Raw genomic sequence first — 27298 nt, forward strand, 5'->3', positions numbered from 1 at the left:
AAAGGGACTCATGTCTGAGTATACCCTGCCACACCTATAGTGGCCAAAAATTATTCAGAAAAGGGGGTGGTGATGAACAGAGTGTCTGAATTAAGCAGACCACTCTTACCCAGTCCAAAGATCAGGGCTTGATCCATCACCGTTATTTATCTCACTGTACCATCCCAGCTCAGAACCTGGCTATATGCAAATTAGTCTGTCCCTGGCCCAGTGCATCATGGGAACAGGGCAGACTAAACTACCAAGCCAATTCTTCACCAGAAAGGAGACAAGCTACCGGGGACCGGTTTCTGGCATTTCAGCCGTCTTCGGCCCGGCTTGCTTGAATCCTGATAGTGCAGTGAGAAAGGGACTCATGTCTGAGTATGCCCTGCCACACCTATAGTGGCCAAAAATGATTCAGAAAAGGGAGTGGTGATGAACAGAGTGTCTGAATTAAGCAGACCACTCTTACCCAGTCCAAAGATCAGGGCTTGATCCATCACCGTTATTTATCTCACTGTACCATCCCAGCTCAGAACCTGGCTATATGCAAATTAGTCTGTCCCTGGCCCAGTGCATCATGGGAACAGGGCAGACTAAACTACCAAGCCAATTCTTCACCAGAAAGGAGACAAGCTACCGGGGACCGGTTTCTGGCATTTCAGCCGTCTTCGGCCCGGCTTGCTTGAATCCTGATGGTGCAGTGAGAAAGGGACTCATGTCTGAGTATACCCTGCCACACCTATAGTGGCCAAAAATGATTCAGAAAAGGGGGTGGTGATGAACAGAGTGTCTGAATTAAGCAGACCACTCTTACCCAGTCCAAAGATCAGGGCTTGATCCATCACCGTTATTTATCTCACTGTACCATCCCAGCTCAGAACCTGGCTATATGCAAATTAGTCTGTCCCTGGCCCAGTGCATCATGGGAACAGGGCAGACTAAACTACCAAGCCAATTCTTCACCAGAAAGGAGACAAGCTACCGGGGACCGGTTTCTGGCATTTCAGCCGTCTTCGGCCCGGCTTGCTTGAATCCTGATGGTGCAGTGAGAAAGGGACTCATGTCTGAGTATACCCTGCCACACCTATAGTGGCCAAAAATGATTCAGAAAAGAGGGTGGTGATGAACAGAGTGTCTGAATTAAGCAGACCACTCTTACCCAGTCCAAAGATCAGGGCTTGATCCATCACCGTTATTTATCTCACTGTACCATCCCAGCTCAGAACCTGGCTATATGCAAATTAGTCTGTCCCTGGCCCAGTGCATCATGGGAACAGGGCAGACTAAACTACCAAGCCAATTCTTCACCAGAAAGGAGACAAGCTACCGGGGACCGGTTTCTGGCATTTCAGCCGTCTTCGGCCCGGATTGCTTGAATCCTGATGGTGCAGTGAGAAAGGGACTCATGTCTGAGTATACCCTGCCACACCTATAGTGGCCAAAAACGATTCAGAAAAGGGGGGTGGTGATGAACAGAGTGTCTGAATTAAGCCCCCTTTTCTGAATCATTTTTGTCCACCATAAGCGTGGAAGGGTATACTCAGATCTGAGTCCCTAGCTCATTGCACCATCAGTATTCAAGCAAGCCGGGCCGAAGACGGCTGAAATGCCAGAAACCGGTCCCCGGTAGCTTGTTTCCTTCCCAGTATAAGAATTGGCTTGGTAGTTTGGTCTGCCCTGTTCCCATGATGCACTGGGCCAGGTTCAGACTAATTTGCATATAGCCAAGTTCTGAGCTGGGATGGTGCAGTGAGCTAAAAAACGGTGATGGATCAAGCCCTGATCCTTGGACTGGGTAAGAGTGGTCTGCTTAATTCAGACACTCTGTTCATCACCACCCCCTTTTCTGAATCATAATCGGGTATTATAGACGCTTCGTTAAAGATTTTGCTGACCTGTCCAGTCCCCTGACCGACCTACTCCAGAAAAACGTCAAAAACTCCCTTCCGATGCCTCCCTCCGAAAAGGCCCAAGCCGCCTTTAAGGCACTAAAGGCAGCAATGACGACAAGTCCGGTCCTCATACCTCCGAACTTTGCAAAAACATTTTCCCTAGCTACTGATGCTTCAGACAGCGGTATTGGTGCGGTGTTATCCCAGGAAGGGGAGGATGGTGTGGAACATCCCATATTGTTTGTGAGTCGGAAACTCCACCCAAGGAAACGCAACTATCCCACGGTGGAAAAAGAATGCCTGGCCATTCGCTGGGCAGTTGACAAACTGAGATACTACTTGGAGGGCAAGGCCTTCGTACTCTTCTCAGACCATGCCCCCCTGCACTGGATGCAGAAGAACAGGTCACTAAATGCGAGAGTCCTAAGGTGGTTTCTGTTTCTACAGCCGTTCTCATTCACAGTGGTACACAGGAAGGGAAGGGACAATGGGAACGCGGACTTCCTTTCCCGGATGCCGATTCCCCCCAATCGGGAGAATCCAGGGGGGGAGGAGTGTAACGAGGTGGGGGCGCCTACCTCACCCGACTGGTGGAACCCTCGCACTGCTGACCTACCATCGACTCCTTCTTTCCAGTCAGGTCAGTGGGACGGAGCAAACCGGAGGATGACCACATCAGCGGCTCCTTTAACTGGGCGTACTCAGAGGAGAAGGAGGACCCGCCCCGAGTGACGTGAGAGCAACGGGATTGGAGAAAAGCAGGGAAGTCCTGTTTGTCGGGTGTGCGAGCACCCCGGAGGAGGAGGAGAGAAAGGCGGAAGCGAGAGGAACGGAGGACGGAGGCGACAAGGAGAAGCGCGTGAAGAAAACCAACCCGGAGGAACATCACGGAGAAGACGGAGAGACGGAAGGCGGAGAGAAGCCAGGAGGCCAACGACCCTGCGGACCGTCGTGCCACGCTCCCGAGGGAGGAGTGTGGCTTTCACAGGTACGGCGGCGTTGGGCGTCTTAGCTGGGGAGACGCAGCGAAAGCGTGTAGATTGTGTACATAGACCCTGTTCGTGTCTACCCCGTGTTGTGCTCCTTTCCCGTCCGCTCTCCCGTTCCTACCCCTAATCCTTCCTAGTCTTCCCCTACCTCACACGCACGCCGAGCACTGTAGATAAAAGAGGCACGTTACACTGGGTTTCCCTCACCTACCCCGGACCCCCTGGTGCAACCTCATTGAGGCCTGAACCCTAACGGCTCCCTTTCTGTTGGTTTCCTTTCATGCACCGGAGCCTAAGGACGTGGAGAGCCCACCTGCGATACCGGGGAGACCTAGCCACCACAACCCCTTCCACGACCAAGGAAAGGAAGAAGCAGACCATCGCCACGGACCCCAGCGTGTTCGCCCGTGAGAGACTTATTCTTAGGAACAGAAAGACGTTAATGTCTAAGCCTGCCAGGGTTATAAAAATAAAGCCATCTTTAACCCCACAACTTGGGGTCACAGTCGTCCCTACTCCCACGCCTACACTCAATAATATCCATTTGAATCATTTTCCCTATTTCTTCTTTAATTGTTGGTCTCCGGGCTTCTGGCATACGATATGGCCTCAATCGTACTCTCTTTCCAGGGGGAGTTTTTATTGCATGTTCCACTAGAGTAGTTCTACCTGGTAATGTAGAAAAGGTATGCTGTATTGGCTCTAGGGTATTTTCCAATTCCCTTTTTAGCTCAGGGCCTAGACCTGCATCTATGCATTGTGAGAACAATGGAAGGGTTACTTCTGTAGTGTTGACAGCTACCGGAAGGGGACCTTCCCATTTCTTTAGTAAGTTCACATGATATATCTGGGTAACATGTCTAACCGGATCTAATTCTACCCGGTAAGTTACCGGAGTAATCTTTTCCAGTATGGTATATGGTCCCTGCCACTGACCCAACAGCTTCTGATCCGATGAAGCCATCATCAACAACGCCTGATCCCCTATCTCAAAAGATCTCACCTTTGCCCTTTTGTCATATTGTTCTTTTTGTGTTCTTTGGGCTTCTTCTAGATTATTTCTTACAATTGCTCTGATTTGTCCTAAGTGGATACGTAAATTTGATACGTACTCAGTGACAGGTTTGATATTGTGGGGTTCTGTTTCCCAGGTCTCTTGAGCCATTTCTAGTAAGGTGCGTGGTTTATGCCCGTATAATAGTTCAAAGGGGGAATATCCTGTACTCTTTTGTTCCTTGCATCTAATGGCAAACAGAGCGAGAGGTAACATATCCTTCCATTTCCTGGATTCCAGAGCCAGGGGGTTTTTAAGAGTGGTTTTTATGGTTGCATTGTACCTTTCCACTAACCCGTCTGTCTGCATGGGATAAGCCGCTGTCCTAATTTGTTTTGTCCCCAACAGTTTGCAGACCTGTCTCATCAGCTGTGACATAAAGGGTGTTCCCTGGTCAGTAAGGATCTCTTTTGGGAAACCCACCCTGGAGAATACCGTGATCATTGCTTTAGATCAAAAGCAGTTTGGTTTTAAAGGTTTGTCTTCTGGAGGCTTACTAGCCAACGGGCTAGCAACTGGGAAGACGAGTCAAGCTGAAATGCAAGAGCGGGCCCCACGCCGCACTCGTAGAGTGTGGAGGGCTGAGCTTCGGTATAAATGGCTCTTGCATCTGGGCCTTCTTGTACCGCAATGCACAACTGTGAGGGTACCTCAGTAGTTGAGCTGTTAGAAAAATGCAGGATGTCCAGGGCGTCCGGTCCCACATCTCTTGTGTCCGCCACGGGTCTCAGCTTTGCTGTGGATGTGGGTCGGAGTTAGAGAAGTCTGGAAGTCCAGTTCCTGTGTCGCTGTGTCTTCGGAATCCAGCGGGAGCCCCAACAAAGCAGACCGGAAAGTTACTGATGGTGCCTGTTTGCACAGGATGGTCACTCCTTGACCACAAGGGAGATGTCTTCAGTCTTCTAATGAAAATAGAACGTCGAAGGTCCAAGAGTTCTGTATCAAAGTTTCATTCCAGGATAATCTAAAGTCCTGGGGACACAGTGTTAAGCTCCAGCCCAACCCACACACTGCAGGAACGTTGCAAGTCCCACCCACTTCCCCGACTCACCGGTCACTCACTAGATGGCCCAAATGAGTTAACCGATGAACCAGAAAAGGGGGTGGAAACAAATGGCTCCAAACCTTCCACCCCTGTAGAACGGAAATTCAAACAACACCCTCCTCCTCGCTTCCGCACCTGCAGGAACAGGGAAACAAAAAAGGGATAGCACACGATAATTTTCAGTTCCCAATCCTGCTATAGCGAACAAAGACCATATCGCGCAGTTCACCACACTGACACTTACCGTTAGCAAATGCAGGTTTTGTTTCGAGGGGAATGATCAAACAGATTTCTTGGGTATATCAGGTTTTGGCGTGACAGGATTGCACAGGGTAAAAAACATGCAAAAGGAACGTGCATGAACAAAAAACCCCTGTATTTCAAAAACGAGTGAGAAGTGATAAAACAAAAACAAGTGAGAAACGATAATGCTCGTTTCACGAGTGGAAGTAAAAACTATTCCCAGCCGGGAATTAGCTCACAACATCAGATCCGTCTACAACGAGGCGGATAAACTCCACAAGACTTGCTGATTGAACGAACGACTAGCGCCCGATCTAACACTTTAACAAGTCTCGGGGTCCAAAGGGAAAAAGACACAAAAATTTGTGTCTGACAAACAGGAGCCCCTGGATGTCGTTGGAGAATCTCTAACGGGGGTAGGAGGGGAACGGGAACTGGAACACTAACTAACTCACTACGGGAACACCGGGCGGGTAACCACAAAGGAACAAGAGGGAACAGGATCAGGGAATTATCCACACTGGGGGTCAAGGTAAGGGATACGGGGAAAAGGCAAGTATTTCAAAGTTCCTCACGAGCCCGTGAGGAATGGCAACGACCAACAGCTTTCTCAGGAACCAAAAGAAGCAGGAACCCACAGGTTTGTAATAACAAGCAAAGATCCTATGGTAAGACTCCTTTTTATACTGCTGGCGTGTCACGTGATGCTGAAGGCTATGGTCAGAAAAAGAGGACTGGGAACCGAATCCTAACACACAGCTCCTATACTTATACTAAGCTAAGGGGCTGGATTACCTGCCTAGTTCCCTCCTATGGTTGGACCTGGGAAGGGGGTGGTTACACCCCTTTCCCTTTGTCCAGTTTCGCACCAGAGCAGGGCTGGAGTGCCCCAGCAACTGGTTTGAACTCAGCTATGCATGGAGCATCATTTGTGCCCCAGGCAGTGTCTCAAAAAGCATCTTCTGATGCAGCCCTCCCTGTCCCAATACACATCTGCCTCTTTGGGGGAGGTGCTGGCACCTCCCTGGACAGGAAACCTATCGTCCAGGCCTCCCCTAATGAAGTTTCGTCCAGCAACAGGAGGTCCGACTTGAGTCTGTGGCAGCAGCATCCATTTTATGATGCTGGGGCTCTGTTTAACTTTAACCGGGTAAAGCAGTAACATACTTGTCTTTTCCCTCTAGAAGGGTGGAATGCTACCCCCGACGCCAGAATTGGCGGGGGGTAGTATTCCAAAGTGTTTGACACCTTACACGACATGTTTTGATAAAGCCAAACCAAAGTTAGCATTACCGCGAGGATTATAATACACTTAAGAGTATATGGTATGGCTATATCATAGAACAGCTATAAGGAGATGGTTCCGAAAGCTGCAGAGGGGTCAGCTCATGCTAGGGCACCCTCTTACATAAAACCAAGCACTCTGCCTCTAGGATTGTCGAGGCCTACCATAGGAGTGAGTTATAGGTGCATATGTGTGTATAAATATGGGTAGATACAGGTGTACTATATTTAAGTAAGGGGTGATTACACCACCTTACCCAAGCTGAGTGATCAGCCTGTGGTGTCAGTTTAGATGGCCAGCCAGGGGTGGGATAATACATGCTGCAGCCCCTGGTAGGCCTTGGATGCACTTATGCCCTGGGTACCTATGGTACACTATACAGGGGCTCACAAAGGTGACCCAATACCCAATCAGGTATGTACCTAAAGTACATGGTATCAATTTAGAGAGAGAACAGCTGGGCTGTGGGTCTGATTAGCAGGCCCACAGCCACACTAAAGTCAAAAAACCAGAAAATCACAGCAAAAAGTGGGGGTGGCCATAGGAAGCAGACCCTACTCTCCCACAATGTTGCATTGTAATTATGTAGCATATAATTATGTGGCACTGAGTGGTATTGTGTGGAGTGTGTGTTGCATTCAGTAGAGTGTAATTATGTGGTGTGTAATTATGTGGCACAGAGTGGTATTTGGATTGTATGTTGCGTTGAGCGCAGTGTAATTATGTAGCATATAATTATGTATCACTGAGTGGTATTGTGTGGAGTGTATGTTGTATTCAGTAGAGTGTAATTGTGTGGTGTGTAAGTATGTGGCACTGAGTGGTTTAGTTTGGAGTGTATGTTGCATTCAGTGCAGTGTAATTATTTAGCATATACATATGTGGCACTGAATGGTATTGTGTGGAGTGTGTGTTGCATTCAGCAGAGTGTAATTATGTGGCATGTAATTATGTGGCACTGAGCGGTACTTGGAGTGTATGTTGCATTGGATGTAGTATAATTATGAGGCATGTAATTATGTGGTACTGAGTGGTATTTGGAGTGTATGTTGCATTGAGTGCAGTGTAAATTATGTGGCATGTAACTATGTGGCACTGAGTGGTATTTGGAATGTATGTTGCATTGAGTAGAGTGTATTTATGTTGAGTGTAATTATGTGGCACTGAGTGGTACTTGGAGTGTATGTTGGATTGAGTGCAGTGTAATTATGTGGCGTGTTATTTTGTGGCACTGAGTGGTATTTGGAGTGTATGTTGCATTGAGTGCAGTGTAATTATGTGGCATGTAATTATGTGGTGTGTAATTATGTGGCACTGAGTGGTATTGTTTGGAGTGTATCTTGCATTGAGTGCAGTTTAATTATGCAGAATATAATTATGTGGCACTGAGTGGTATTGTATGAAGTGTGTGTTGCATTCAGTCGAGTGTAATTATGTGGCGAGAAAGATCCTCTTGCAATGCACGGTTGAGATGTTGTTGAATTACACTGGAAATCCCTTGTACCAGACAGCTGGAAAGTTAATCAGGCATTTCTCTGAATAGATGACCTGCTGTTGCCTTGGCCAGAGACATCCTCTTTAAATGCGCAATTGAGAAGCTCTTTGAAAACGCGGAAGACATAGATGGAGAGATAATTGAACATTTCACTGTAGACATGCAGTGGTGTTGCACGTGAAGATGCTTTGACAAAGTAGCAGCAACATGATCTTCGGTTTATTGCCCTGGAGACGTGTATTGTACCTGAGATATGTTATGTCATTGTGCTGGAGAGGTGCTTTGCTACTAGGCTGTAATACTCCGACATAGACAGCTGCTGTTTGCACTGTATCAGATAAATTCCCTGAAGGAAACAGATTCAGTCTAGGGGCCTAGCTACTGCATTTGAAACATGGCTACCTCAGCTTCTAACGCCGTCCTCAGGACTTGACCAAAGTTTGTGTGTTTCCAGCAATATGCTTCATCTCCCTGTGCCAAAAACTTGAAATGTATGTGCAATGTTAGTGCTGAACTATACAGTGTGCAGCCTTTTAATGTCCCAGATACAAGTCCCCACCATCTTGTCTCAGCAAATCTTGGGGTTTGAGATATTTTTGCTGTAGCAATATTCTTTGGTAAGCACCCCTCTATTCCTCGGATATAGTGCCATGCCATATTCCCAAAACCAAAAATCCACCCTTGCACAGGAAAGATGTGTTACACTGCACCAGGAGATGATTTAAATCTGCACCAGCAAGCTGTCCTGTTGATGCAGTGGCGAAATGCTCTTGCATTACTCTAGGATTGTCTGAGGAGATACCATTCAGTTACACTGAAGAAGCATTATGACATTGCGATGGAGAGTGATGAAGCCATGAAATAAAGTGAATGTTGTGTCCACGATGTTTGGGATGCTTAGTTTTATTCACACCCTTCCATGTAAAAGGACATTGTTAGACCTGACCTCATTGGCGTCAGTCCCCTTACATTCTTTTTCCCTAAGCCCCCGTGTAGATCCCATTTTCCCAGCTAAAACTCCCTCATGCTCCACCCCAGAACACCGTGTGAGGCCTCACGCTAGTAAAGTAACCCCTGACCCCACTGATTTACCCGACCCCGGGGAAGTAACCAAAACTCCCGAGTAGCGCCCCACCCACCGGGATCCTAAGACCAACACGCAGCCAAGACCCATAGCGCCACCCCAGTGTAGGATCAGACCTGTCCTGTAGGATCCTGACTCCCTACCCCCAACACCGAACCATGGGAGCCCAAAACCTCCTGCCAAGTGATCTCCCCGCTGGTGTTAGCCTGCAGGCGCAAAGTGAGGTGGGTGGAGGAGTTTCGGCCAAATGTCCTGTCTCCCCCGAGGCCGGCTCCACTCCCCGCTGGCCGTCTGATGACCCTGACACCAACATGAGGGAAGCCAGGTGCCAGCTGGCAGGAAGCCCGGACAATCAGGATGAGGACCCCCAGGAACCCCCTGGCCCGATCAAAGGACTTCAAAGAGGTGGAGGCCCTATAACTGATGGCCCTTCCTGACTGGTTGGAGTTGTCTTTTCGGAACCTGGAGAGCCCTGCTGGATCCGTCACGGCTCCATTGATTTGGACCCCCAGAGCCCTGCTGATGTCGTTGCGGCTCTGTTAAGGTAGACCCCCAGAGCCCTGCTGACTTTGTCGCGGCTCTGTTGATTTGGACCCCCAGAGCCCTGCTGATGGTGTCACAGCTCTGTTGATTCGGACTACCAGAGCCCTGCTGACGTTGTCGCGGCTCCAACTTGCGAGTACGGTTCGTACTCTTGACCGCACCCGCTGGTGCGCCTCTTGGATCCTTAGCCTGCCGGTACACCCTGTACCCCTGCCCGCACCCGCTGGTGTGCCTCTGTGATCTCCATCTTGTGAGTACGGCACATACTCGTGCCCGCACCCGCTGGCACGCCTCATGGATCCTCAGCCGGCCGGTACGCTCTGTACCCCTGCACGGACTCGCTGGTGCTCATCCGTGATCTCCCTCCTGCGAGTAAGGTTCGTACTCTTGGACGCACCCGCAAGTGCGCATCGCTCCATTGATCCCAACCGAGAGTACGTCTCGTACCCCGGGACGCACCCGCTGGTGCGCATCGCTCCATTGATCCCAACCGAGAGTATGTCTCGTACTCCTGGACGCACCCGCTGGTGCAAAAAAAATTTATCACAGATAGCATTGAACACGTGAAAGAAATGCGCTTGTTAACCCCTTAAGTGCTGATGACGGAACCGCTCGTCATCAGCTACGGGTGCGCTGTGCTGATGACGGAGCGGTTCCGTCATGGCCCGCTCGGCGCGCCTGCGCGGCGCAAATTTCGCGCCTGCACTGAGCGTTCTATTGAGCGGGGCGGGCCATGACGGAACCGCTCCGTCACAAGCACAGCTCAACTGATGCTGGTGACGGAGCGGTTCCATCACCAGCATGCGGCCGCCGCCCCGCCCTCTTAGCACTGCGGCGGAATAGCCGCCGCAGTGAAGGGGTTAATTGCTAGCAGTGTGAAAGCAATGAACTTATTAATTTCCATACGATTGAACGATATATTGGGCAACGTGTGAAATCAGACTGGGGTTGAAAGTGTGAAAGAAAGGTTAGTTGGTAGAAACATCCGAAAGGAAACATTTTTCACAGATAACAATAAAAACGGGAAGAAGTGTGCTTGTTAATTGCTAGCAATGTGAAAGCACTATACTTATTATTATTTCCATTAGTGTGAAAGAAATGTACATAAGTGTTGCCATGGCTTGAAAGAAAACTGCTTAGGTAGTGCGATCTCTATTTTAAACAAGCTCTCGGTATTGCGTGGGAGGGGGGGCGGGAGAGCGGATTCCTTTGAAGTCTGATGCCGAGGCTCAGACAAATGGTGTGCGATGTGGCTGGCGATGTGCACGCGACTGGCTCACATGCACTGTACCCGATCCGCACTATGCATGCATTTTTTTAAAGCCCTACTAAATATCTCGCCATTGAGAAGCATTGCTAAAGCAATGCCTGAGGCTCGACCTAAAAACTGAGAAACGAAACTGAATCCTGGTTGGCTCATGGCGAATATATATGTCCACATCCTTCATTGTTTGGTTTTGCCCAGGAGGTAGTTTCACTCAAAGTGTTACTCATTGAATGTCATTCATAAGTACACTGAAACCATGAAAATGTCACACATGAGCTGGCTGAAAACTTGGCAGGTATGCATCATGCCTGTGGCTGTCACTTTGGAACTGGGGATCCAGGTTCGATTCCCGTTGTCGGCTCAATATCATTGCGATTCAGGGCAAATCATTTCATTTTCCCATGCCTAAAAACTAAATGTGACCTTGTGTAATATTACTGCCATAAAACTCGCTCCAACACTTTCGAGTCACGTTTGCGCTTCATATAAATACTAGCAGCCCGTCCCGACCTTGTCCGGGAGCATTCAGACTTCCCCTACCCCTGCCTCCCCCGACATTGCCCAGCAGCCCGTGGCCCCGCCCACCCTGTCCCCCGCCTGCCCTGACCCCCGCCTGCCCCGACATTGCCTTTCCTCAGCTGATCTGTTTTCCCGCCTGGCCCGACCCCGCCTGTCCTGAGTCAATGGAGGTCGGACAGTAGTACGTGGAAAATGTTCCACCCGTCACCTTGTTAGTCCCCATCCCCCGCCTGCCCCGACCCCCGCCTGCCCCGACATTGCCTTTCCTCAGCTGATCTGTTTTTTTGCCTGGCCCGACCCCTGCCTGTCCTGAGTCAATGGAGGTCGGACAGTAGTACGTGGAAAATTTTCCACCCGTCAACTTGTTAGTCCCCGTCCCCCGCCTGCCCCGACCCCCGCGTGCCCCGACATTGCCTTTCCTCAGCCGATCTGTTGTGTTGTAACTCCCTGTCCCCCGCCTGGCCCGACACCCGCCTGCCCCGACATTGTCCCCGGAGCCTTACCTCAGCCGCCGCTCCTCAGTTCACCGCTCCTCGCCGCTCTGCTCCTCACCGCCTGTCCGCCGCCGCTCCTCCCCCGCGCCATGTCTGCCTCTCCGCTGCTCGCACCACCGCTGGCCTGTCCGCTGCTCCTCACGTCACCGCTCCTCCCCCGCGCCATGTCCGCCGCTCCTCGGATGCCGCTCCTCCCTGTGCTCCTGACGTGAGCACGCACGTCGCGGCCGGCGCTACTTTGGAGGGACTACTTTTTTTTTTTAATATAAAGTTTGAAAATAACGTATATTTTTTATATTTATATAGCCTATAACCATCTACACACCCTGACGATTTCAACGGTGTATCGGGTGTGTAGATTGGCGCCGTGGTTCCCGAGTTTACCCGCCTCAAAGCCTGAAAGTTCTTACTTTATTATAGTATAGTATATAGTATAGTATAAGTATATAGGATATAGTATATAGTATATAGTATAGATAGTATAGATAGATTGACTGCAAAAAAGGCCGGATGACAGGGCCCCAATCCAAAATGGCGACCTGGCACCGTCTCCCGTCCGTTTTCACTTTCTGAATGATAGGTGCGTGGTACATCATCTTGCCAAAATGACGTAAGAGGGTGTATCGCAGGATATGACGTAATGTTGAGGGTTGCACCTATGAATGTCAGCTCTAGTCGCTTGCCTTGCTGGGAAATGTAGTTTCATTGTTTAGTTTTTGAAGGCAGCTGGTACCCGGGAACCGAAGCTGTAAACTCGGTCTCCCGGCATGCCCCGCGTCGGCCAATAGGCTCCGACTACGGCAGCGGAAGATGGCCGCTGCCTCCCAGGCCTGACAGCGGCCCAGGCTAGCCCGGGCCAGCGCGGAATGGTAGGCATGGAGGCGCCCCCGGTGGACCGGCTGTTCCACGTGCGGAGGTGAGACGAGAGGCTGGAGGGGGAGCCAAGAGAGGAGGGAGGACCGGCAGGGTCGTAAGGGGCAGCAGGACAGAAGGGGGGGGCTGGGAGGCAACAGGGTGGAGGAGTTCTGGGGGCAACAGGGTGGAGGAGTGCTGGGGGGGGCAGCAGGACAGAAGGGGGGGGCTGGGAGGCAACAGGGTGGAGGAGTGCTGGGGGCAGCAGGGTAGAGGAGTGCTGGGGGCAGCAGGGTAGAGGAGTGCTGGGGGGCAGCAGGACAGAAGGGGGGGGGGCTGGGAGGCAACAGGGTGGAGGAGTGCTGGGGGCAGCAGGGTAGAGGAGTGCTGGGGGCAGCAGGGTAGAGGAGTGCTGGGGGCAGCAGGGTAGAGGAGTGCTGGGGGCAGCAGGGTAGAGGAGTGCTGGGGGGTAGCAGGACAGAAGGGGGGGGACTGGGAGGCAACAGGGTGGAGGAGTGCTGGGGGCAGCAGGGTCGAGGAGTGCTGGGGGGCAGCAGGGTAGTGGAGTGCTGGGGGGCAGCAGGACAGAAGGGGGGGCTGGGAGGCAACAGGGTGGAGGAGTGCTGGGGGCAGCAGGGTAGAGGAGTGCTGGGGCAGCAGGGTAGAGGAGTGCTGGGGGGCAGCAGGACAGAAGGGGGGGCTGGGAGGCAACAGGGTGGAGGAGTGCTGGGGGCAGCAGGGTAGAGGAGTGCTGGGGGGGGCAGCAGGACAGAAGGGGGGGGGCTGGGAGGCAACAGGGTGGAGGAGTGCTGGGGGCAGCAGGGTAGAGGAGTGCTGGGGGCAGCAGGGTAGAGGATTGCTGGGGGCAGCAGGGTAGAGGAGTGCTGGGGGCAGCAGGGTAGAGGAGTGCTGGGGGGCAGCAGGTTAGAGGAGTGCTGGGGGGCAGCAGGACAGAAGGGGGGGGCTGGGAGGCAACAGGGTGGATGGGGGGGCTGGGAGGCAACAGGGTAGATGGGGGGCTGGGAGGCAACAGGGTGGAGTGCTGGGGGCAGCAGGGTAGAGGAGTGCTGGGGCAGCAGGGTAGAGGAGTGCTGGGGGGCAGCAGGACAGAAGGGGGGGGGGCTGGGAGGCCACAGGGTGGAGGAGTGCTGGGGGCAGCAGGGTAGAGGAGTGCTGGGGCAGCAGGGTAGAGGAGTGCTGGGGGGCAGCAGGACAGAAGGGGGGGCTGGGAGGCAGCAGGGTGGAGGAGTGCTGGGGGCAGCAGGGTAGAGGAGTGCTGGGGGCAGCAGGGTAGAGGAGTGCTGGGGGCAGCAGGGTAGAGGAGTGCTGGGGGCAGCAGGGTAGAGGAGTGCTGGGGGCAGCAGGGTAGAGGAGTGCTGGGGCAGCAGGGTAGAGGAGTGCTGGGGGGTAGCAGGACAGAAGGGGGGGGGGACTGGGAGGCAACAGGGTGGAGGAGTGCTGGGGGGCAGCAGGGTAGAGGAGTGCTGGGGGGCAGCAGGGTAGAGGAGTGCTGGGGGGGCAGCAGGACAGAAGGGGGGGGGGCTGGGAGGCAACAGGGTGGAGGAGTGCTGGGGGCAGCAGGGTAGAGGAGTGCTGGGGGCAGCAGGGTAGAGGAGTGCTGGGGGGCAGCAGGACAGAAGGGGGGGCTGGGAGGCAACAGGGTGGATGGGGGGCTGGGAGGCAACAGGGTAGATGGGGGGGGGCTGGGAGGCAACAGGGTAGATGGGGGGGGGCTGGGAAGCAACAGGGTAGATGGGGGGGCTGGGAGGCAACAGGGCAGATGGGGGGGCTGGGAAGCAACAGGGCAGATGGGGGGGCTGGGAGGCAGCAGGGTAGAGGAGTGCTGGGAGGCAGCAGGGTAGATAGGGTGCCCCAGGGTAGAGGGGTGCTGGGAGGCAGCAGGGTAGAGGGGGGCCGGGAGGCAGCATGGTAGAGGGGGTCTTGGGGACTGCAGGGTAATGGGGGTCTGGGAGGCAGCAGGGTAGAGGGGCGCCCCAGGGTAGAGTGCTGTTGAGAGACAGCAGGGTAGAGGGGCGCCCCAGGGTAGAGGGCTGCTGGGAGGCAGCAGGGTAGAGTGGCACCCCATGTTAGAGAGCTGCTGGGAGGCAGCATATCAGAGGGGGGCTGCAGTTAACGAGGGCTGGGAAGCAGCAGGGTAGAGGGGCGCCCCAGAGTAGGGGGCTGCTGGGAGGCAGCAGATCAGAGGGGGGCTGCAGGGTAGAGGGGAGCCCCAGGGTAGAGGGCTGCTGGGAGGCAGTAGGGCAGAGAAGGTGTCCCAGTTTAGAGAGGTGCTGGGAGGCAGGGTAGAGGGGGGCTGGACGGCAGCAGGGTAGTGGGGCGCCCCAGGGTAGAGGGGTGCTGGGATGCAGCAGGGTAAAGGGGGACTGCAGGGTAAAGTGGTCCCGGGAGGCCCCAGGGCGGACGGGGTCCCGGGAGGCTGCAGGGTAGAGGGGAGGGGGCAGCAGGGTAGAGGGGGGCCGGGAGGCAGCAGTCTAGATTCTGCCCCAGGATAGTGGGGTGCTGTGAGGCAGCAGGGTAGATGGCTGCTGAGGCAGCATGGTACAGTGGTGCCCCAGGTTAGAGGGCTGTTGGGAGGCAGCAGGGTAGAGGGGGGCTGCAGGGTAGCGGGGGCTGGGAGGCAGCAGGGTAGAGGGGCGCCCCAGGGTAGAGGGTTCCTGGGAGGCAGCAGGGCAGAGGGGGGCTGGGAGGCATCCCAGGGCGGACGGGTTCCCGGGAGGCATCCCAGGGCGGACGGGTTCCCGGGAGGCATCCCAGGGCGGACGGGTTCCCGGGAGGCATCCCAGGGCGGACGGGTTCCTTCAGGGTATAGGGATTATGGGAGGCTGTAGGGTAGAGGGGGGCTGGGCGGCAGCAGAGTACAGTGGTGCCCCAGGATATAGGGGTGCTGGGAGGCTGCAGGGGGGTTGGGAGGCTGCAGGGTAGAGGAGGTCTGGAAGGCTGCAGGGTAGAGGAGGTCTGGAAGGCTGCAGGGTAGAGGGGGTCTAGGAGGCTGCAGGGTAGAGTGGGGCCCCAGGGTAGAGGGCTGCTGGGAGGCAGCAGGGCAGAGGGGGTGCCCCAGGTCAGGGAGGTGCTGGGAGGCAGGGTAGAGGGGGTCTGGATGGCAGTGGGGAGCCCCAGGGTAGAGGGCTGCTGGGAGGCAACAGGGCATAGGGGGCGCCCCAGGGTAGAGGGGTGCTGGGATGCAGCAGGGTAGAGGGGGGCTGCAGGGTATAGGGGTGCTGGGATGCTGCAGGGTGTAGGTGCGCTGGGATGCTGCAGGGTGTAGGGGCCACTGGGTGGGTGCAGGGTAGAGGGATTCTGTGAGGCAGAATGGGTGGAGTGGTGCTGGGACGCGGCAGGGTCGAAGGGTGCTGGGTGGCTGCAGGGTAGAGGGGGTCTGGGTGGCTGCAGGGCAGAGGGGGTCTGGGTGGCTGCAGGGCAGAGGGGGTCTGGGTGGCTGCAGGGCAGAGGGGGTCTGGGTGGCTGCAGGGCAGAGGGGGTCTGGGTGGCTGCAGGGTAGAGGGGGTCTGGGTGGCAGCAGGGTAGAGGGGGGCTGGGAGGCAGCAGGGTACGGTGGTGCCCCAGGGTATAGGGGTGCTGGGATGCTGCAGGGTGGACTGGGTGGGTGCAGGGTAGAGGGATTCTGTGAGGCAGAATGGGGTGAGTGGTGCTGGGACGCGACAGGGTCGGAGGGGGCAGGGCAGAGGGGGTCTGGGTGGCTTCCGGGCAGAGGGGGTCTGGGTGGCTTCCGGGCAGAGGGGGTCTGGGTGGCTTCCGGGCAGAGGGGGTCGGGGTGGCTGCCGGGCAGAGGGGGTCGGGGTGGCTGCCGGGCAGAGGGGGGCTGGGTGGCGGCAGGGTAGAGGGGGCTGGGTGGCAGCAGAGTAGAGGGGGGCTGGGAGGCAGCAGGGTACAGTGGTGCCCCAGGGTATAGGGTTGCTGGGATGCTGCAGGGTGTAGGGGCGACTGGGAGGCTGCAGGGTGGAGGGAGGATTCTGTGAGGCAGAAGGGGTGGAGGGGTGATGGGAGGCGGCAGGGTCGAAGGGTACTGAGAGGCGGCAGGGCCGAAGGGTACTGAGAGGCGGCAGGGTCGAAGGGTACTGAGAGGCGGCTGGGTCGAAGGGTGCTGGCAGGCGGCAGGGTAAAAGGATGCGGGCAGGTGGCAGGGTCAAAGGGTGCTGGCAGGGTCGAAGGGTGCTGGGAGGCGGAAGGGTCAAAGGTTGCTGGGAGTCGGCAGGGTCAAAGCGTGCTGAGAGGTGGCCGGGTCGAAGGGTGCTGGCAGGCGGCAGGGTCAAAGGATGCGGGCAGGTGGCAGGGTCAAAGGGTGCTGGCAGGGTCGAAGGGTGTTGGGAGGCGGCAGGGTCGAAGGGTGCTGGGAGGCGGCAGGGTCGAAGGGTGCTGGGAGGCAGCAGGGTCGATGGGTGCCGGGAGGCCGCAGGGCAGAGGGGGGCTGAGCGGCAGCAGGGTAGAGAGGGCGCCTCAGGGTATAGGGGTTCTGGGGTAGAGGGGGTGCCCTAGGGTATAGGGGTACTGGGAGGCTGCCTGGTGTAGGGGCGGCTGCAGGGTAGAAGGGGTCTGGGAGGCTGCAGGGTAGAGGGGGTCTGGGAGGCTGCAGGGTATAGGGGGCTTGGTGGATGCAGGGTAGAGAGGGTCTGGGAGGCAGCAGGGTGTAGAGGCGACTGGGAGGCTGCAGGGTCGAGGGATTCTGGGAGGCAGAAGGGGTGGAGGGGTGCTAGGAGACGGCAGGGTCGAAGGGTGCTGGGAGGCGGCAGAGTCGAAGGGTGCTGGGAGACTGCAGGGTCGAAGGGTGCTGGGAGGCGGCAGGGGTCGAAGGGTGCTGGGAGGCGGCAGGGGTCGAAGGGTGCTGGGAGGCGGCAGGGGTCGAAGAGTGCTGGGAGGCGGCAGGGGTCGAAGGGTGCTGGGAGCCCGAAGGGTGCTGGGAGGCGGCAGGGGTCGAAGGGTGCTGGGAGGCGGCAGGGGTCGAAGGGTGCTGGGAGGCGGCAGGGGTCGAAGGGTGCTGGGAGGCGGCAGGGGTCGAAGGGTGCTGGGAGGCGGCAGGGGGTCGAAGGGTGCTGGGAGGCGGCAGGGGTCGAAGGGTGCTGGGAGGCGGCAGGGGTCGAAGGGTGCCGGGAGGCGGCAGCGGTCGAAGGGTGCCGGGAGGCGGCAGGGGGTCGAAGGGTGCCGGGAGGCGGCAGGGGGTCGAAGGGTGCCGGGAGGCGGCAGGGGGTCGAAGGGTGCCGGGAGGCGGCAGGGGGTCGAAGGGTGCCGGGAGGCGGCAGGGGGTCGAAGGGTGCCGGGAGGCGGCAGGGGGTCGAAGGGTGCCGGGAGGCGGCAGGGGGTCGAAGGGTGCCGGGAGGCGGCAGGGGGTCGAAGGGTGCCGGGAGGCGGCAGGGGGTCGAAGGGTGCTGGGAGGCGGCAGGGGGTCGAAGGGTGCTGGGAGGCGGCAGGGGGTCGAAGGGTGCTGGGAGGCGGCAGGGGGTCGAAGGGTGCTGGGAGGCGGCAGGGGGTCGAAGGGTGCTGGGAGGCGGCAGGGGGTCGAAGGGTGCTGGGAGGCGGCAGAGGGTCGAAGGGTGCTGGGAGGCGGCAGGGGTCGAAGGGTGCTGGGAGGCGGCAGGGGTCGAAGGGTGCTGGGAGGCGGCAGGGGTCGAAGGGTGCTGGGAGGCAGCAGGGTTGAGGGGGTGCTGAGAGGCTGCAGGGTGTAGGGGTGACTGGGAGGCTGCAGGGTCGAGGGATTCTTGGAGGCAGAAGGGGTGAAGGGGTGCTGGGAGGCAGAAGGGGTGGAGGGGTGCTGGGAGGCAGAAGGGGTGGAGGGGTGCTGGGAGGCAGAAGGGGTGGAGGGGTGCTGGGAGGCAGAAGGGGTGGAGGGGTGCTGGGAGGCGGCAGGGTCGAAGGGTGCTGGGAGGCAGCAGGGTAGAGGGGTGTTGGAAGGCAGGGGTGCTGGGAGGCAGCAGGGCAGAGGGGGTGCCCCAGGGTAGAGGGTTGCTTGGAGGTAGCAGGGTAGAGGGGTGCATGGAGGCAGAATGGCGGAGGAGTACGGAGAGTTTGTAAAGTCGATTGGTTCTTGAAGGCAGTCGGTTAGAGGAGTGCAGATATGTTAATAGTACTTGATATAGCGCACGACTCTGCCCCGGAGGGACATCTCAGTGCTATGACTGGTAGGCAGGTGAATTAAAACAGCCAGGCTTTGAGATGTTTTTTTAAATCAGAAAGCTGGAACAGGCACTTATGGACAGTGGGAGGCTATTCCAGTGGTGTGGGGCGAGATAGGAGAAAGCCCTGCCACTATATTTTAACCTGCGTGCGTGAATCAGCAGGACAGAGGGGATGCTGTGAGGCAGTAGGGCAGAGAGGTCCTGCCATGGGTAGCGAATTTTGTGTTTCGCTGGGTGATTGGACGGGCAAGGGCCGTAGGATCATAAGTTATATACCGAATGGGGGACTTAGGACCAAAACTGTGTGGCTGCGACACCTGCGATATATGCAGTGTTGTGAGATTGACGGCAAGAATGGTCAACGGGGTAAATCGGAGTGATTTTATAGAAAGAAACTAAGAAAGCAGGGTGTGTTGCCAGAAGTATTATCATGTATGACAAGAACAGCATATTGGAGACACAAAATAAGAAATAGGCGGAAACTAGATGGCAAAGTTCTTGAAGAGAACCTGAAAACGTACACTTCCTGATTAAAGAAGTAATGGGACAAGCAAAGATTGACTGATAACTAGGTGCGGGTTTGGACACAATATCTATAAATGAATAACAGTGGCATTTATGCAGTGCAAAACATAGAGGAGCACTGTATATGGTCATAAGCAAAGATACAGTTACGGTGAGGGTGGAATACAGCCAGGATTTGGGGTGAGAGAACTTTGGTTGAATAACAGTATTTCACCAAAGAAAGATTGAATGCCATTTGGTATTTTTCTTCAGGTTACCCAATGATGGCTTTCTACTGCTGCTCCTCTTGCTCTACTGTCCGGTCGGGCTCTGCCTCCTGGTTCTCAGAGTATTCATCGGTGTGCACGTGTTTCTGGTGAGCTGTGCTCTGCCCGACAGCCTCTTCAGAAGGTGAGGACCTCTCCTAACTCTCAGCTGCCTCAGGCTGGCTATGCTGGTATTTTCTATGTTCACTACATGCAGCAAGCATCTCCTGAATTGTCTTGAGTTGGTGCAGTGGCAAATGACTTTTGCCTCTATATGTGATTAATATGCTTTCTTTAAATGTCCTGGAGAAAAAGTCTTTAAAAACAAATTATCTTCTGTATTTTGTGGCACAGCCATTGCACAGAAGTCTGTTTCCGTTTGTTTGCAAAGATGGAGTGTAGGCAGATTTATAACTGTATTCTTCTTACTTTGGGTTGAGTATCACTTCCTTTTCTTTCACTGGAGCATGGACTAAGCACAAATTTATACATTTTAATTGTCTGTCTACTGTCAGTTGTATTTCCTTTACTACCACCACCTGGCTCCATCTCTCTTACCCTCAACTGGTATGATATAGTTTGCTCCCTTGCCCACTAGCCTCTTTTGATCTAAAACATATTCTACATCACTCCACTCTGATCTACGATTCGCTGCTCTGCTTTACATAACTCTATTCTATGCCCTTTTTTTACCCCCTCTTCTTTACCCTAGTTTGCTCTACGCCACCACGCCATTTTGATATACTCTACGCAGCTCTACTCTACATCACTCTATTCTACGCCACTCTACTACATTCCATTCCACTCTTACCCACTCCACACCTCTCTGCCACTCCAGTCTGCTCTATGCCACTCTACGCCACCCTACCCTACTCCACCCAACACCACTCTAAGCTATGCCACTCCCCACCACTGCGGGCCTCAAGAAATCGACTCACCCTGTTGCTATTGTGAGTCAGATTTCATCAGGGCAAATTATTTTTAGCACCCAATTGCCTGACCTGGTGATCTGACAAATAACATCTGCTATTTTCACTCACAAAGTGAATGAGCAATAAAGATGCCTTTAAATCGTGTTTTGATCTCGTCGCATTTGCTCTGCGTTCAGAGATGGGGGTCAAAAGTCGGTTTGCCTTCCTACATTTACTTTTCTTTCTCTGACTGAAGTTAGAGCGTCTTGTAACGTGAACTGTGTGACAATCGTGTTGTGCAAAGCATGTGAAATGACAGGCTGTAAGATGTCAGGTTTTTTTTCTAACATTGAAATACCTTATAAGTAAACTGTGCAAACATTTCAAAATATATACACCTTTTTGTATTTCTGAGTTAGTCTATTAAATACAAAAAAATGCTTTTGTACAGCAGAAATGTTGAACTCGTATATTTGAAGGTACTCTGATATGTGATAATGAAGAAAAGGCAGCTCTACAAAATAGAATATTTGCCTGGGATCGCATAATTTGAGACCAGTCAATGTGTCAAGTAAATTACAGTTATTTATAAAAATAGACTATCTTTTTATGAATTATTAGGTACCAAGATAAAAAAAATTCACCGAAGGGATCCTGAACTATATATTTTCAAGTAAAACATAAAACTCTGCTTTTTAGTCCAAAGCACAAACAAGCATTGGTAACCGTAAAGTTTAGAAACTTATGAAAAGTTTGAAAGAGTTTTGTTTTAGTTCTGCTGCCAGAGTGCGGTGACAAAATCCGACAGGGAGGTGGTCAGGGGACCACTGAGGAGTATTAGGACAGTTACCTGATCTCCAAAGCACTCTCAAGTCCAGTTCCACACTTTACGTCAAGACCGCCATAGACTTCAATGGAGTGGCCCGCGTGCTGGGGATGCAGGATGCTGAGGATTATGTGCAGTCGACGAGGGTGTCCTTGCAGTTTCCCTCGGTCCATGGATGAGGTGGGGTGACTTTAACCACAAAGGTCGGGGTCCCTTAAATTCCTCTTTAAGCCATTAGAGGGTCCGCGGCTGGTGGGCTATCTGTCTCCATACACAGCTGGTCCAGCAATATCCTTTGATGGAGACTTGAGTCCATTGGGGGTGACCAACCCAGATGCAGACGACCCTTCCTTGTCCTTTCGGTCGTCAAGAACTGTTCCCTCGGGGTGCTCAGCGGTGGTTGGCAATGATTCCAGGAATGTGGCTACCAACTTGCTGGATGGGGCTTCTTCAGCTTTGATGACCCTGGTGCTGGTTCCAGGGAGGGTGTCATCCGACTGACCTTTGGTGTCACTTGGCTTTGGAGCAACTTTCCCTCAAGCCAGGAGCCACAGACCTAGCCCTCTCTTTGCTAGCCCATGGTGTTGCAGGTACAGTTTTTGTATCACTTTGTTCGCCCTAAGTTGGCAGGGTATGCTCAGACGCGAGTCCCTTGCTCACATGGCCACTGGATTCAAGATAGCCTGGCTGATGAGGATCATGAATCCGAAACCGGTCCCAGGATGCTTGTTTCCGGTCCAGGGAAGACATGGCTTGGCAGTTCGGGCTGGACTGTTCCCATGAGGCACAGGGTCAGACTGAATTGCATATGGCCATGTCTGAACTGGGGTGGCTGAGTGAGCTAAAGAATGGTGATGGATTAAACCCAGATCGTTTGACTGGGGTGAGTGTTTGATTTGCTCAAACGCTCCGTCCATCATCCCCTTTTGTATCGCAGGTAAAGTCCAGCAGACAATGCAGCCTGTCTTGCCAGGTCCAGGGTCAGCAGGGCTGTCCTTCTTTTGTACTTTCTCCAGTTCCAGTGTGATCTGAAGTTTAAGGTGCCATATTTATGCCCAGAAAGTACCCAGGTGGGATAATGCTGTCACTAGCCAATGGGCTACTAGGATCCCTTCTGCCCTGTGACGACATCTAGCTGTGGGTGGGATCTAACAATCCCAGAGTGCACTATTCATTCCACTCCCAAAATGTCTGAATCCTTCCTTGGATGTTAGGAGCTTGGTAGCTCTCCCTAGAAGTGTTACTATCTGTGGGCTACATACCCACCCTAAAACTGGTTTATCGCACTGGGTTACCCTGTCTGCCTGAACAAAGGGGCACTCCTTCAGCAGTATGATTGCCATTTGCCCACCAAAGGCGGCTTCGCCTTGGAAGTGCATCTTTTGAGCCAACACCCTGAGTTGCTTCCTGCAAAGGAGGGAGGGGAGGGGGACGCTTTCCACAGAAGGCAACTATTGTTCCAGAGCCTGGGAGTCGTTCACAATACTCAGCAGGAGGGCAGAAGGCTGCTTAGTGGCCAGCAACCATGTGAGGCCACTGGACAAACTGGACTATAGAGTGGCAACTTTGTAAATGTTGGTTTCCATAAAAGTGACATTAAATTCAACTTGGGCATCAAGTCAAGTTTAATGCCACAATTAATTTGATACCTTGAAGTGTCCATTTTTGTAGTCCCATTCAGAAGTTATCCGGGCTGAGTGCCCAGCAGGTAACTTTGTGTTAGCCAATAGGTCTACTAACTCTTACACAGGAAAAGGGACAATTTGTAGGTTTTGCTGTCATGACATATAAAGTGTTGTCCTATTTAGTAATAGCCTGCTGCCTGCCTCAGGGCTCCACAGGCCTTCCTTAATGGAGACTTCCAGGTATTGTTAATGGAAGGGGGCAATTGGCCTTTTGTTTAAATGGAAAAGTTGAACTAACAGTTTAAAACTACTATTCCAGGCTGCAGTCTGGGAACCATTTGGTACTTGGTCACGCACAGCGTGGCACGACCAGCCGCACTGCTATACAACATGGCTAAAAGACATTGGCAAAGCCAAGCGAGGCCGATTGGGTTTGCACATGCTTGTCAATTGTTTTTTCGCACATGATTCTTTTGATACAAATTAAGGAAATATTATTTTGGTGTGCAGGGTGATGCACCGCAGTCCCTTGGCTTTAAGTCTAGTCAGAAGAGTGTTTTAGAAGTGGGCCCTGGATATGGCAAGGGTCTGAACAGGTTTCCTGAAATAGTTTTTGGGAGAAAACGTTTTGTTTCTAAGCATTGTTAGTTTGATTAAGGATTTTTTGCTGGGGTTCATATATGATTGAGTGTTCCAAGGTTGATGCCCACAGATTTTGCCCTTGTTATTATTAATGCATTTGGATAGTGCACACACAGCTATTAGTGAGGTATCGTCGCTCCTTTCAATAGCCCAAACGTTTTCATCGCCCAGGTGATAGTTTCTACTATTGTTCACATCATCTGCAAGATTTTCCTAAGAAGGTGTGTTGAGTTTAGGAGATATGACCAGAATCTCGTTTAAAAAAAATGTGGTTCCTCTGTGCCATATATGTTTTGAATTGACAATTTAAAGTTGGTAGATTAGTTTGTGCTTCCAGTGTGCCATATAAAAACATAAGAGGAGACTGACCACGTTTCACCACCTTGTTCTTTTTGTGCCCATCGGATGCATATTATTTTTACTCTTTGATTTCTGGATCTTACGTCCTTCTCGGAAAATGTTGAATCTCTTGGCTTTTGCCAAATGAAGGTAATTGACAAAGGCGACAGTGATCTTACTGTCTGTTCTTTCATTTTATTGATGAACGTTTGTAACAACTTCTATTCGTCCAGTCATTAGATTCTCCGCCTTTTTGTTGGATTATGTAATGTTTTTAGGTCTCGCCTGTCGATGCGCATGCGCATCGAGCAAGGCGAGACTATAGCGAGTTATCCACACTTTATCCACACTGCAAGGAATCGTGGCGATTCCTTGCAGTGCCCGTGACTTTTAAGGTCAATGCGCATGCGCATTAAGCTTATGCGCATGCGCATTGACCTTAAAAGTCACGGGCGCGTGCATGTCCCCTCTCCGCCCCCTCCCCCGTTCCGCCCCCTCCCCTGTTCCGCCCCTTCCCCTTCCCGCCGCTCGCCATATGTTCGCTCGTTCCCTCCCACTGGCAGCCTGCGGCCACTGCTGAGAAGCTTGTTGTTTCTTTTCTTGGTCATCACTGGCAGCTTGAGTGCATTATGATTTGCACGATTTCAAGGCAGGGCTGCCATTTGAAACGTAAGTGCCCTGTATTTTAAATTGATTTCGCTGAGGTTTAAACCCTCTTTTCGGACTACTCAGTCCCGTGCCTCCCCTACTCTCCTCCCCCCTCCTCCTCTCCTCCCCTGCCTGCCTGCCGCATTTCTCCTCCCCCCTCCCCTCTCTTCCCTCCAGCTTGTTGTTTGTATAATTTAACCCGCTCCGCCCCCTCCCCTTCGTGTCGCATTTCTCCTCCCCCCTCCCCTCCGTCCGTCCGTCTTGTTTTCCTTAATTTCCACTAGCTTAAGATAGGTAGTGTGAATGAAAACAAATTGGGATGCTAGCTTTTCGGGTCTTGGCAGAAGCAGAGTGACATTGCGTCTCTTAAAGGTCTACCATAGTTCGCTATCTACATTTCGAATGAAGGATGTTCAGTTGTAAAACACGTGGCATTTTATGGTGATTTGAAGCAGAGTCCACGGACTCACCACAGCCAGCCGGGTTGCTTTGTTTGTTCCCTGCGCAGAGGAGGCGCCCTTGGTTTCAGTTTTCTGGCTGTGGTTGCATCATAGCAGGGGTCAGCCCTTAACGCTGGTAAAGCTAGAATGTGCGCAGATGTTACGGCGTTCGTTTTCAGAATTACTCTTTCTTTGATTTTCTGATGGGCCAGTACTTTGAACATAATCCTTATTTGAGCCCTTGCATTAGTGATTCCATGTCATATTAACTTCGAGCTGTCCGATGCTGGCCTCCCAGGAGCAGGATGAACACAGCACTTTTCCCCTGTAATTTGATAGGCTGGCGACAGGCGTTGCTGCGCACTGTGTTTATCCAGCATCATCGACTTCAGTTACCGAAGCAGGCTGTGGCATCTCCCTTGCCGAAGGGCCTCGATATCCATAGGCTCGACAATGCAGCTTGTTTTAGAGGCTGTTCTCACTCCGATGCCTCGTGTAGTTGTTTTCATGATATTATTAAATTGGTCATGCCTTTGAGTAGTGCGGGGTAAATATCCTCATAGATGGCCTTTCTCGCAAATTACTCTATAATGCTGCATTATTTTTTAATACACTGCCTTTTCATTAGCCTTCCACCAACAAAACATAATTTAAAAGGTAATGTTTTGCCGCATTCTACCCGATTATGTATTGTCCTTTTTATTGTTTAGCTTAGTTTCTAGTGATTTTGCACTGTCGGATGTACATATAGTTTCATTTGTTGAAACCCTCACCATAGCTCGATTTCATAGGCCTGAATATATACGTATATTACAGATTGCACATGGACTTAGCAAGAGCGCATGTTACTACTTGGCTGCGTTTAAGGGGTTATTGAGGTCAGTGTACTTTAAAAATTTGAACAGTTTCTTTAGTATTATGTCACGCATTCTTAAGCAAGTAAAGAGGTGCCTCAACTTCTGTTCCAGTGATAGTCAATGTCTTTCTGTAACAGTCTCAGCGAATGATTCTGTATTTTAATGTCCATCCTAGCATTTTAGCAGACAAAGGACATCTAATACTTTGTACTGAATTTTAAAGTCGCCGAGCTGTAATCTAAGCCACTCGTAACCCATGGTGGATATTGAATTGTAAATCCTCATTGTTGACCGACGAGAATGTACTTAATATTTGGACTTAAGATTCACGCTCTTCCAGTCAACATTCAACTGCTTTTTTGCAAAACAACCCATTGCCTCCTACCTCCAGACCAAGATCTCACTCACCCTCACCCTCACTCACCCTCACCATCACTCACCCTCACTCATCCTCACCCTCACTCATCCTCACCCTCACTCACCCTCACTCATCCTCACTCACCCTCACCCACACTCACCCTCACCCTCAACCCCTCACCCTCACTCACCCTCACTCACTCACCCACCCTCACTCACCCTCACTCACCCTCACTCACCCTCACTCACCCTCAACCCTTCACCTTCACTCACTCACCCTCACCCTCAACCCCTCACCCTCACTCACCCTCACTCACCCTCAACCCCTCACCCTCACTCACCCTCAACCCCTCACCCTCAACCCCTCACCCTCACTCACCCTCAACCCCTCATCCTCAACCCCTCACCCTCACTCATCCTCAATCACTCACCCTCAACCCCTCACCCTCACTCACCCTCAATCCCTCACCCTCACTCACCCTCAACCCCTCACTCACCCTCAACCCCTCAGCATCACCCTCACTCACCCTCAACCCCTCACCCTCACTCACCCTCACTCACCCTCGAACTCTCACCCTCACTCATCCTCACACTTACTCACAATAACTCAGCCTCACCCTCACTCACCCTCGACACATCACCCTCACTCACCCTCACCCTCACTCACCCTCACCCTCACTCACCCTCACTCACCCTCACCCTCACTCACCCTCACCCTCACTCACCCTCACTCACCCTCACCCTCACTCACCCTCAACGCCTCGCCTTCAACTCCTCACCTTCAACACCTCACCCTCAACACCTCACTCACACTCACTATCAATCATCCGCACTCACCTTCAACGCCTCCCCTTCAAATGCACACCCTCACTCATCCTCACTCATCCTCAACACCTCACCCTCACCCTCATCCACCCTCAACACCTCACCCTAACTCACAATAACACTCTCACCCTCACTCACTCTCACTAACACTCACCCTCAACA

General features: G+C 53.1%; 1 protein-coding gene across 1 annotated transcript in view; it reads left to right on the plus strand.

Moving 5' to 3' along the window:
* The first annotated feature begins 12535 nt into the window (after nt 1–12535).
* AUP1 (AUP1 lipid droplet regulating VLDL assembly factor) overlaps nt 12536–27298 on the plus strand; it is a 129176-nt gene continuing 114413 nt past the window's right edge. The window contains exons 1-2 of the mRNA XM_086964401.1: nt 12536–12811; nt 19674–19811. Coding sequence (XP_086820527.1) covers nt 12762–12811; nt 19674–19811 — 188 coding nt within the window. The 5' untranslated portion in view covers nt 12536–12761. The remainder of the gene's footprint in view (nt 12812–19673; nt 19812–27298) is intronic.

The sequence above is a fragment of the Lissotriton vulgaris genome, chromosome 3_2 (assembly GCF_964263255.1).
Source record: "Lissotriton vulgaris chromosome 3_2, aLisVul1.2, whole genome shotgun sequence".
Taxonomy (NCBI): domain Eukaryota; kingdom Metazoa; phylum Chordata; class Amphibia; order Caudata; family Salamandridae; genus Lissotriton; species Lissotriton vulgaris.